This window comes from Bison bison, unplaced genomic scaffold, assembly GCF_000754665.1.
Source record: "Bison bison bison isolate TAMUID 2011002044 unplaced genomic scaffold, Bison_UMD1.0 scf7180017864499, whole genome shotgun sequence".
Lineage (NCBI taxonomy): Eukaryota > Metazoa > Chordata > Mammalia > Artiodactyla > Bovidae > Bison > Bison bison.
Window position 1 is genome coordinate 4,629,329 of NW_011495058.1, and position 12,391 is coordinate 4,641,719.

Genomic DNA, 12,391 nt, shown 5'->3' on the forward strand with positions numbered 1-12,391 from the left:
GTCAAGCCTCTGAGTGACTCCCTTGACCAGAGATGTGGCTCTGTGGCCTTTCTGAGCAGCCTGTCGTGTCATCTAGCAGATCTCAGTGGGAGGCCCTGGAGGCTCTGCAGGGGCCACCCAGTCACATTTATTAACACGGTACACCACTGGCCCTCGTGGTCTGAGCCCCACTCAAGTGGGCCTTGCCTTTGATGCCCCCTCTCAGGCCCCGGCACCCAGAATGGTGTAGGCATAGTGGTGCTCAGCTGGTACTTCCTGAGCAGCAAGTGTGTGGATGCTGCAGTCACAGGGGTTTGGCTTTGGCACTGCTGGTGGCCAGGCCTGGACGGAGCTGAATGTGGGGGCCTGAGGAGAGGGTGGCACAGGGAGGCCAGCGCCGGGCAGATACCAGGCAGCGGGGCTAGGGGTCAGGCAGGGTGTGCCGAGAACTTGGGCTATTTGATGTGGGTGACCCTTTTAATCGGGACGGGGCAGGTTGATGCTGATGCTATGGGGCTTGTTTCCCAGCAGATTGCTTAGCTCTTCTGCTGGAATTCCTCCCAGAAGTTGGTGCATGCAGGAAAACAAAGGGCCATCTTTCTGAGTCTAGATTGGAGTAATTCAGGCTAAAATCCCTTAGGTCCACTGTCGCCAAGCTGTGGTTCAAGTTAGGAAGCCAGCTCATCAGTGCCCTCCCCGGACTAACTGTTGTGCAGACACATCTCGCTATTTGTGGATCCCTGGCATTGTCGCCCCCAAAACGGCAGGAGCAGTAAATAACCACTCTCCAGATAAAGCAAATGGGAAAACACTGCCAGCATTTGCTACATCAAGTGCTATGAACAATGGCAGTCGGCAGGGAAATTATGCAGAGGGAAAAAGCCCTTTTATTTCCTTTTCAAAATCGGTGGGACTGGAGAAGTTCGGGAGGTAGGGAGGAAAAGGAGGGGGAAGAGTAAATACAGTAATCTTGAATTGGAGATGATGCCAAGCCTCATTGCCTGGGCTTTGGTTCAGCATCACGGGCAGGAAATGTTAGCGAATGTCTATTATTAACAACCCTGCATCGTAGAGAGCTGCTTGCACATGGAGTACTGGGTGGGGTCTTGTGAAAATTGTTTGATGTAAGTCTCTCAGCAGCCGTGTGAGTAAGCAGGTGAGGAAATCCAGGCTTTAAAGGGGTTGAGACATGTGATCAGATAACACCCTTGCCCCAGTGAAAGTCAGGATTCAAACTTTGGGGTGGCTTGAATCCCAGGGCCTGAGTTCTGGCTGTAGAGTGAGCCTAAGAGTGGAGTCACCCTTCTGCCCCTAAAGTGGGCTGGTGCACTTGTCTTTTGGGGGTTTTCTGATTTTGGCCCCACCACCACCACCACCCCCTTCCCTAGCTAGTGTTCCCTTTCTGTCCAGAAAGGAACAGAATGCCACCTTGCGTGTTGTTGTCGTTTCTTTAGTCACTTTCAGCCCGGGACAGTTTCTCCGTCCCTTTGGTTTTTGTGACTGTCAAACTTCTGAAGACATCAGGTGTGTTGTAGACACTCAGTTTGTGTTGGTCTAGTGACCGCGGAGCCTGGTGGGCTGCTGTCTATGGGGTCGCACACAACTGAAGTGACTTAGCAGCAGCAGCAGCAGCAGCAGCAGCAGTCTTTTCTCATGGTCCAGTTGGGGTATGGATTTTGGGATGAAGACCGCAGAGGTGATGTGTCCCTCCCCTCACATCCTATGAGTGTCCGTCATACGAACATGACTTAAGACTGTGATGTTGGCTTGGTCGCCTGGTTGAGGATAAGTCTGCAGGCGTCCTCACCCAATGTCACTGCCGTTCCCTTTCTGTTCTCTGGTCACTGAGCCCATCTCCACCTCCTAGGAGGGTAGAGGAGTTGCTGAGAATTTGTTAAATTTGTTAAATTCTCAACATAGATTAAAACCACATTGATAAATGTTTTGGGGGAGATACTGTGAAGTTATGCAAATATCCCATTTCCCCTTAAAAATCTCACCCACTATTTTTAGCATCATCAGTGAATCTTGCTTACAGCAATTATCACTGTGGTATTAACACTGATTTTATATTTCCCTCATTCCTTCTGTTTATTAATTAGTTGTTTGTTTATTCAGTCATTCATTTGTATCAGAGTGACTCACGGGTATCACTTTATTCTCTGCCTTATAGTCCAACACTGTGTCACGTATTTAGCCACTCACATCAGTTCCAGCTCTGCCCCATTGGGAGCTCTCTGGTTGGCTTCTTTGTCCTCTTGACGTTCTGCATCCTGTGGTTTTTTGAGCACTTCCTTACTTTCTGGCATTGCCTGGTTCCAGGCTCATCTCATCGTATTTTCTCTTATACCCGTTCTCCAAGGAGCCTGATTGCTTTCTTTACAGGCAATATTTAGAAACCGTACATGGCAGTGAATGAGCTCACTGCTTCTGGGAACCCCTGCCGCTGGGCCCCCCTACCACTGCCCTGTCAGTATATGTGCTTATTATCTTTTTTTTCTAGAAATACATTGAAATCTTTGTACCTTTCTCTGAGAGTGAGAACAGGGCTCCTATCACCTATAACCTGCGATGGAATAGGCCAATCCTTCTAATAGGTGAATTCCGTGTTCCAGCTTGGATGCATTCTGGAGGAGGTGTTCCTGCTTTTGTGATTGACTGGTTGACTGTGAGCCCCCAGCTGCTTCTCTGTCTGTCTTGTGTTGGTGGATATATCCACCCCCAACACAAGCACCACCCAGTCATCACCCTTCGTCTTTAAACGGTGTTTCCAGTTGTGCAGCCTCATACATTGGACGCTGATTGACCTGCTGTCGTGCTTACCCCCCTGGATGTCAGATAGATCTCTGATGCAATGTCCTGCCTACTCTGTGACCCCCTTTATACCCCAGGGCCCCCCTCTGGCCCCGTGACCCTCTCTTGATTCCACGGCCTCTCCTGGCCACAGTGCAGCTCCTTTCCTGCATGTGTGATGGGTTCTCTTGGGCAGCAGCATGCAGACTCTCTTGGCTGCGCCCTCAGATGCCCAGTGCAAATGTGGGGGCAGCTCCGTGAAGCTGTGCTGGCTCTTTCTCTGCAGTACAGCTTCCCATTTTCTGTACCCTGTTGTGTTCTGTTCCACACGTAGATTTTATGACCCACGCGCTGAGAAGTGCTATTGTAGGATGTGCACTTTCCAGGGCTGCATGGAAGGTTATACTCCTCTCACCCTGCTCTCTCATTATCTCAGTGGTTTATTTATTATTTTTTTGTCAGTCGACGGGTGAGTCCATCATTTTGCTCACGATTGTGGTTACTCGCAGGCCATGTCGTTTGGTGTTCAGTGGCAGTTCAGGTTCCTCCTCTCTGAATGTCTTCTTGATAGCCCTTGCTGACTTTCCTATTTTTGTTACTAATTTGTAGAAATCCTTTATATATTTCAGTTCTTTGTTGGTTATGTGTCATAGATTTTCCTCCTCACTCTGCCCTACCTTTTAATTATTTGTATTTAAAAAAAATATTTATTTATTTATTTTTGGTTGCTACAAGAAGACTTTCTCTAGTTGTGGCAAGTGGGGGCTACTCTTCGTTGCGGTGCTTGGACTTCTCATTGTGGCGGCTTCTGTTGCAAAGCACAGGCTGTAGAGTGTGGACTCAGTAGTTGTGGTGCACGGGCTTAGTTACCCCAAGGCATGTGGAATCTTTCTGGACTAGGGATTGAACCTGTGTCCCCTGCATTGGCCAGTGGATTCTTAACTGCTGGACCACCAGGGAAGTCCTTAACTTTGTGTGTTTTGGGGCCTTCTCTTCCAGAAGTATTACATTTAATTTAGATGTAAACTTTCTTTATATCTTATGTATTTCTTGTTAATACTTGTCTACTTGGATGTGGTAAAAATATTTCCTACAAAATGTTTAAAGTGTAAGTGTGCTTATCACGTCTAGGTTTAGTTTTGTGCATTGGCGCCCTTGGTCAGACAGCCATTCTTCCTCACCCCGGTGCCACCCAAGTCCATGAGGGAGGCACTGGTTCAGGGCTGGGTGGTCTTCCTGCTCACCATTTGCTCCCTGAGTGTCAGGGCCACAGTCGGCATCTGCAGGGGCTGTGTCCGTCCCCCGTTCCCTGCCCCCACCCCGGTTTCTCCTCTTCGGAATCATCTTGGTGATTCTTGATATCCTTTTTGGTCTCTATTTTAATTCCCCTACCTCTGTTTTTTCCAAGCCTCATCCTCATCCCTCTAAGGTCTGGACTAGAGAGGTGGAAGCCCGAAGCCTGAGTGTGCCCACCTCACTTGGTGGGTGAGATTGTCTAGTCAGGGGGACAGTCAGGAAGGTGTTGAGAGAAGAGGGCAGCAGATAGCTTCCAGAATGAAAGGCCATTTGCTCTCTTCCTCAGGACAGGGGCAGGGATGGGGTGTTGGGAGGGCTTATGGGAGGGAAGCACTAGACGTGTGTTGCCAGGTGCCCGGTGTGCATGCACTTCCACGTGATTGTCACCTGAGAATCCTGGGAGGTGACAGGATGAAGAGCCTGCAGCCCAGAGTGGGTGTGAGTGGTCTGGCTCATCATCCTGAACCCCTGGCCCGTCTGCTGTCCACACTGACCCTTCGTAGGTTGGAGCCACCGGGAGTGGGGGGAGAGCCCCGTCTGGCCACATGTCCCAGTGATTGGAGTCCTTTCATTTCAGATGCTTTCTTATTGATTAAAATTGTTGCCTTTTAAAAGTTTTCTTGAAACATGGCTTTTCAAAAATAACAAAAACAAAAAGCCCAAATGAAGCAAACCTCATTAAAAACTAACCCCCAAATTCCAAATTGCAAAAACTAATTTAAAGGGCCAGCTGGTAAATATTTCAGGCTTTGCAGATCACGCATTCTGGAGCCCAAAGCAGCCAGAGATGCTTTGTAAATGGGTTACTGTAGCTCGTTCCAGTGAACCTTTATTTACCAAACAGGTGCTGGGCTGTCATTTACCAACCCCTGACCTGTTGTATCTCAGACAGTGTCTTAGTAAAACACTTTGAAAATATAACAATAAAATTTACGTTAGCCTTCTCAGTACTAAGGACGGGACGTTTGTGACACGTGGCTGTGTTGCGGGTTGCATCCCTGATGATATGCAGCTCCTGAAAGTTTGGGTGTTGTTTTCCTCTGGTCCCATTACACACGTACCTCATTTTATCGCGCTTTGCTTTATTGTGCTTCACAGATACTGTGTTGCGTACCAGTTGAAGGTCTGTGGCGATCCTGTGTCAAGCAGGTGTCTCAGCCCCATTTCCCCAGCAGCATTTGTTCACTTCTTGTCTCTGTGTCACGATTTGGTAATTCTCCTAATATTTCAAAGCTTTTCATTATTATTATGTATGTTATAAATCTTTAGTGGATGAGGAGTTGCTTCTTACGGATGTGCAAAGAAAGTGATTTCTTGAAATGGAATCTACTGGTGATGATGCTATGAAGATTATTGGTGAAATGACAGCAGAACATTGAAATATTACATAAACTTAGCAGTAGGATTTGAGAGGACTGACTCCAATTTTGAAAGAAGATCTCCTGTGGGTAAAATGCTGTTGAACAGCATTGTCTGCTCGAGAAATCCTTCATGAAAGGAGTCAACCCATGTGGCAGACTTCATTGTTGCCTCCTTTTAGGAAATCGCCACAGCCACCCCATCCTTCAGCAGCTATCACCTTGATTGGTCCATAGCCACCACATCAAGGCAAGACTCTCCACCAGCAAAAAGATTGACTCACTAAAAGCTCAGATGATGGTCAGTAGTATTTAGCAATAAAGTAATTTTAATTAAAGTATGTACATCATCTTTTTAGACATAATGCAGTTGCACAATTAACACAGAATAGTTGTATGGTATAGTGTAGACTACATGTAACTTCTGCATGCACTAGGAAACCAGAAAATTCTTGTGACTCACTTATTGGGGTGTGTGGTGGTCTGGGACAGAACCTACCATATCTCTGAGATACATTTGTATCCCTCAGTTGGGAAGTCTGTTGGAACTTGAAATGGTAAAGCTAGTCATAAGTGTCCTGATTTTGGATGACTAGGAATAGAAAATTGATTTAAAAGACTAAGAATTCAGCATATTTATGAAGTAAATTATCTTTTTGTTTTAAAATGTATATTTCACATTTATACACTTGTAAAAAAAATTGGGATGTCTCTTGCCCTTGTTAAAGTAATTAACATGATTTAAGAAAATGTCTCACTATAACCAACTTATATCTTTTGTTAATTAGAAGAGTTTGTAGTAAATATTGATTGTGTTTTTGTTGGCTGACCATCTGATACAGATTGTCAAATACATTCCCTAAATTTGCATTAACACCTGTTAAGTGATTCATGGGCATATCATGAGACTCCAAGCACCTTGCCTCGTTTATTTTAGGTAAATATAGAATCAGCTCGTATTTTTAACCGTACTGCAAAATTAATTTTAAAACATTAAAAGCACATTATCAAAATATACTTGTTGTAAAGAATTTTTTTTATTAAACTGAGCCTTCCTTAAGGTGGTGAGTGGGCGCTAAGGACCAGAAGGTATCCCAGAGGAGCTGGGCTCGTGCATGCAGTGACTGCAGGCGAGTCCTGTTCCCAGCTGGCCCCTGTGTTCCTCAGCTGGACTTTCTGTTTAGACAAGCTCCTGATCCAAGTGGTCAAGAGAAGAAAAGACTACACAAGGAAGCCAGGTTGAATGCAAAGGGCATGATAACTCCAAAAACTAGAGATTAAAATGTTAGAGTATTCCTGTTAGAAAATAGATGCAATGCCCTTCAGACTTCAAGGAGGGAAGGAGCTGTGAGATTGTTTGATGATAATGATGGTGCTTGAGTTATCAAACATCTGGAAGGAAGGAAGTAGGAAGACAACTTAGCCAGGAGAAGGCGTTTGTATACTCAGAAACCAACAAAGAATTTTATCAAAAATTTATGGAGAACTTCTTCAAACCAGGGAAAGCACAAGCAAAAGCCATGGCAGGAATTTTGCAGAAATGAGTCGCATATGGCCAGTTAACATTATATGCAGGGAAATGTGAATCAAGACCGATCGGAAACACTATTTTTTGTGTGTATTTACTTGATAAAACTTGAGAAAGTGTTCCAGTGTTGAGCAGGACCCTGTGCACACCACTGTTGAGTGAGAATTGGGGCAGCCCTTGGAAATGAGTTTCCCACTGTCTCTTAAGGGTGAGATGCTTTCTTTTATACCCTTGACCCAGCAGATCCACTCCTGGGTGAATAGTCAAGACAGATCCTTCAGGTTTGGTGACACAGAAAGGAGAGGATAGCATAATGAATGTCTGTGAGGTTCCCCCACTTCCTCATTAACAATATGTCAGAATTCATGTTTCGTTTCTTTCTCTAATCCCTTTTTTTTCTGATGTGGCAGAGCCCAGAAATCACAAACTTTCTTTCACCCATGCGTACTTCAGTAAAAAAGAAAAGTGGACTAAATGAATATCACAACTGAACAAATTTATAATTCCCTGTAATCATCTAATGTCCAGACTGCATTCACTTTTCCCTCATTGTCTCAAAATGTCTTTTTACAGTTGGTTTTTTCAAAATACCTGTCCAGCAAGTCCAAACGTTACATTTGGTTGCTGTATCTTCTAAGTCTCTTAATTTATAATAATTCCTCTTCTTTTTTTTTTTTTCATTTTATGATGCCCTTTGTAACCATTTGTTTGTAAAGAAACTTAGAACTTTGTCTATTGTAGTTTCCCAGATGCTGGACTTGGCAGGTTTTATGTTGGTGGTTTTGATGGATACGTTCTCTACCGCTTCTGCTGTCTGTGGTCTGGTGGTTAGACCTATGGTGTGGAGCAGATTTAAGGCTCAGCATTAGGGCAGGACTACCACAGAAGTGAGGTTCCCTCAGGAGATGCCTGGTATCTTGCTGTTGTGGACACAGCAGGATTTTCCGGTCCTTCTGTGAGCAGACTCCCGTCCACCTCTCACCTAGAGCTCAGCATCCGTCAAGGAATGCTGCCCAGACTCAGCGTTTCCATTGTAGGTTACACAGTGGTGATTATCTCATTCTGTTATACCTTTATTTATTATTTTTGGCTGCACGGGCTTTTATCGAGTGGCAGCGAGTGGAGGCTACTCTTTAGTTGCGGTGCGCAGGCTTCTCATCGTGGTGGCTTCTCTCATTGCGGGGCACGAGCTCCAGGTGTGGGATATGGTAGGATCAGTGAGGAGAGCAGGAAATCAACACGAGATGGGGCTGCTCTGCAAAGGGAGAGGATGAACTACTGTCTGCTAATGTACATACACACGTACTGTCTACACCATGTACACCGCCCCCACAGGCTTGCACGCACACACAGCACGAACATGCTCACACCACATGTTCACATCACACACGCACACATGCACATGGAAGTGCTCACACACTGTGTACTGTGTACTCCACACACACACACTGTGTACTCCACACACAGGTACACACCACACACGTGCTCACAGCACATACTCACTCACATGTACACACGCACACCACATTCCTCATGCACAAGCCCTGGCCTCTCCCCCGGGTACGTGGACAGTGGCATCTACAGGTGGGTGAGGAGCTGTCACACCTGTGTACCACTGAACACCCAGGAGAGGTGGCCTTTGCCTTAGAGCATGAGGGACAGGTGTGAGTGAGTGGAGGCAGGATGTTCCAGGGTGGAAGCAGCTCTTTTCTGGCTCTGGGAACCTGGTGAGTGCTGGCCAGCACCTGTCTCCACATAGTAGGGAATCTACCCATCCCCCCGCCCCAAACCCTGGGAACCTGGAAAGGGGCTTGAGAGTGCCCCCTGCTGAATTATAACCTGTTCCCTATATGGGCTCCAGCCTCCTGCACAGAAGCCTTTATTTGGGGGCTGTGACCCCTTTTACCCACCACTTCTCCCACTCCCATGCTGCCACCCCCACAGGGCAGGGGATTGGAGAGAGGGAGGGGGGAGGTGGCCTGAGTTCCTTTCCCACCTGTGCAGGTGATGCTGGCTGTGGGCACCTGCAGAGCCTCTCCTTTGGAGAGGGCCTTTTCTTTAACAGTCACAACCCTGTTATCTGGGCTGATCCGGCTCATCAGGCGTGGGTGCTGCAGTGAGGCCTGCTCCCTATCTGCACCCTGGCTGCTGACGCATGCTCCTCCTCCCACCCTTCCCACTCCCCCCGCCCCCTTCCCCCTCCCACCCCAGTTCTGGCCAGCAGCTACAGGGGTGTGGCTGTAGGCTGGTCTGGGAGGACAGGGTGAGGGCGGGGGCCCAGAGAACCTGCATGTGACAGGAGACTTCTTTATGTACACTGTCGGTGGGAAATAATCAACTTTATTTAATGAGAATGTGGATTTAGAGTGTTAAAAACACCCAGAAGCTTGCTGATCTGTGCTGGGGAAAAGCTGCAGGTCCATACAGGGTTGCAGGGGGCAGGGAGGTGTGCCTGCCTGCTGAGCTGCCCACCCTGTGATGCTCCCTGGCCAGCGCCCTCCACAGACACCAGCTCCACAGCGCTCGCCTCTGCCGTGTGGCTGTCTTCTCCCCGAGGTTCTTCACGTTGTCCCTCTGTGCGTGTGTCTTTGTGTCCAGAGCCCCCTCCCTTTAAGGACACGGTCGCATTGGGTCAGGGCCTACCCTAATGGCCTCATTCTAACGGATTACATCTGTATAGACTGTGTCTCCGCGTGAGGTGCCGAGGGCTAGGACTTTAACACACTCATTTTGGGGGACACAGTTCAGCCCGCAGCAGCCACCAGTTTACCAGCCCAGAGAGCCTGGGCTGTGGCAGAGGCCCAGCCTCAGATTTAAGGTGCAGAAGGCACACCCACAGGAGGGAAACATGTTCTTGGCTTACAGCGTTCACCTGAAAAGTGCATCCTCATTAACCACCACTCGCGGCCCCTCCTGACCAGAAGTGAGAGGCTGATGGGGTACAGCCCTTGACCCTCTTGTGTGTTTTCCTCTGCAGACATGTGGGCGTGCACAGGAATGTGGCAGCCCACCCATCAGCCTCTCCCTCCAGGCGCATCAGTGGGCTCCGCACGCGCAGGAGAACGGGGCTGCATGTACCTGTTGTTGGGATGGGCGTGCTCATAGGTGTTGTCTCCTCCTCGACTAGGTTTCTGTCTTTTAATTTAGATCAAAAACTTACTATGATGGACTCTCAACTTATTTTTATGTGGTGTTTTTACTATTATTAACAGTTAAATTTTGTGACAATTGTTTTATTGTGTTTTATTTTTGACATCAGCTTCTGGCCATGCCTGTTTGCATCTGTGCTGGGTTGGTAATACACGTACAAGAAGATTCAGCTGACGGAGTTTCTTTCCTAGGCTGTCTCATAAGCACACTGCTCACGTCTGAAGAAAGTCTGCAGTTCAGTGCAGTGCCTTGGCTTTGATTTATTTACCAGGGGAAGATGGAGGCTGGGTTTGGATTAGAATTGAAGTTGAGTAGCTACAGGCTAAAGTGGTTTTTTGGTATCCCCTCCGCCCCGCCTTTTTTTAAAAAAAGATACGGCCTGCCAAGCAGTTTATGGGAAACCAGGCACCCACAAGCCCCAGGATGTTATTAATTAGGCTCTTTGGCTTATGGACTGGTCTGGTTTCTAAGCTTTGTGAAGACCAGGAGGGCCAGGCTATGCCATGGACTGCATTGACAGATATTTTTCCTAACCTTGAGGGTGCTACACAGGGTCTTCTCCTTGGATTTTCCCTTTGTTCCTGTGACTTCCCATTGAGGCCCGAATTGGGTGGTCAGAAAGGAAATCAGCCAGAGGGAAGGGGACTTTTAGACGCAAAACCAAGCAAGGTTAGGTGAACGTTCTCAGGACCTGGAGACAGTATGTTCCTGGGACCCTGTGGGCTTCCTGCCCTGCTTGTGGGCCTGGGCTGTCGTCTTACTTCTTGTTCTTTCTCAGGAGACAGGAGCAGTTCCAGAGAAACCCCGACAGCTACAACGGTGCTGTGCGTGAGAACTACACCTGGTCCCAGGACTACACCGACCTAGAGCTCAAGGTGCCGGTGCCCAAGCACGTGGTGAAGGGCAAGCAGGTAACCGCCAGGTTCTTCCAGCTTCATCTGCTCAGCTTCTTTCCTGAAGCAAAGGCTTCAGGCTGTGGGCTGCACTGGAGCTGCTTAGCCACCAGCACAAGACTGCTTCTTGTCTTCAGTCACCAGCATGCCAGTCTCCACCCTCTTTAACCACGTCAAGTATGAGACCCAACTTAGCCTCCTATGTGAATAGCACCTGAGCTTTTTTTTCTTTGTAATTATAGTATTCTCATATCATTTATTGTCTTTAGTCTCTGCAAAAGCACTACAGAGTAGGCAAGGCAGTTATGGTTACACCCATTTCACACTGGAGAAGATGGAGTCCTGAGAGGCAAAGCAGAGCACCACAGGTTCTGTTGTGATAAGTGGACAGTCCTGTGGTCTGTGGAGCTGTAACATTTATAGCTTGAGTGGATTTCTCCATCTTAATGAGCTTGAGTGAGTAGAAATTTAATCTTTTAGTGAGATAGAGATGTTTACTTGGGGACCTTGCTGAGAATAACATTATTATAGCTCGTTGTAAGTAGGCAGGCTTCACATTAAAGAAAAAAACTCTCATGTGAAATGGGACATTGTTACTATAATCCACAATGTAAAAAATTCTTATATATGCTAGAAACTGTTTTCTTATTTCATTTGTCATGAGAAACTACAACCTGCAAAGTAAGTGGTATCTTTCATGTTTTATAGATGAGAAATTGAGGCCGAGAGAAGTTACTCAGTTATCCAAGTTGACATGGAAAAGTCACCATGTGTCTCCTTCACTCTTGCTATGCCAGGAACAGTGAGCACTGTCTGAATGTTTTAGAAGGAATGAGTGACTGAATGGGTGCCCTGGTACAGCCGTGGTTTGATTCAGGTGTGTCTGCTTCTAAAGCTCATACTGTTTTCCCTGTGTCCCACTCCTCACTTTAAAAGCAGAAACAACTGCAGCCTTCTTTAAAAGGGATGGTCCCAGAGCATATGAAACAGAAGTTGAGTTTCATGTACGTTTCAGAGAAAGGACCACTGTGTGAAGTGGCTCCTGCTGGTCTGGATACATGTCAGATCCAGGCTCTAGGCAGTGAGCAAGCCCTTCCAGGCCTTCCCCTTAGCCCACTTCCATCCTGAGGTCCCTCCTGGTCCCTTTATGATTACCCAGGCTTTACCTAAAATAAACCTGCCCTCTGCAGCAGTCTGGGTGGGTCTGGGGAAGCCTCTAGAAGACTGCAACTTCCTACCAGTGTCAGATAAATGCAGTTCATCCTGCAGCATGGAACACAGGAGCAGGACTGGAGCCCCTGGGTCTTCACAGCTCCTTGTGGGTATGTGTCAGGGCGCCGTGGGGATGGTGTCAGCTACAGCAGCACTGTCTACCATCTCTCCCTTTCTCTCCT

At 47.4% G+C, this 12,391-nt stretch overlaps 1 protein-coding gene across 1 annotated transcript in view; it reads left to right on the plus strand.

The window, feature by feature from the left end:
- Positions 1-12,391, plus strand: part of NUDCD3 (NudC domain containing 3) — a 70,800-nt gene that overhangs the window by 35,189 nt on the left and 23,220 nt on the right. Inside the window, exon 3 of the mRNA XM_010829048.1 lies at positions 10,883-11,015. Coding sequence (XP_010827350.1) covers positions 10,883-11,015 — 133 coding nt within the window. The remainder of the gene's footprint in view (positions 1-10,882; positions 11,016-12,391) is intronic.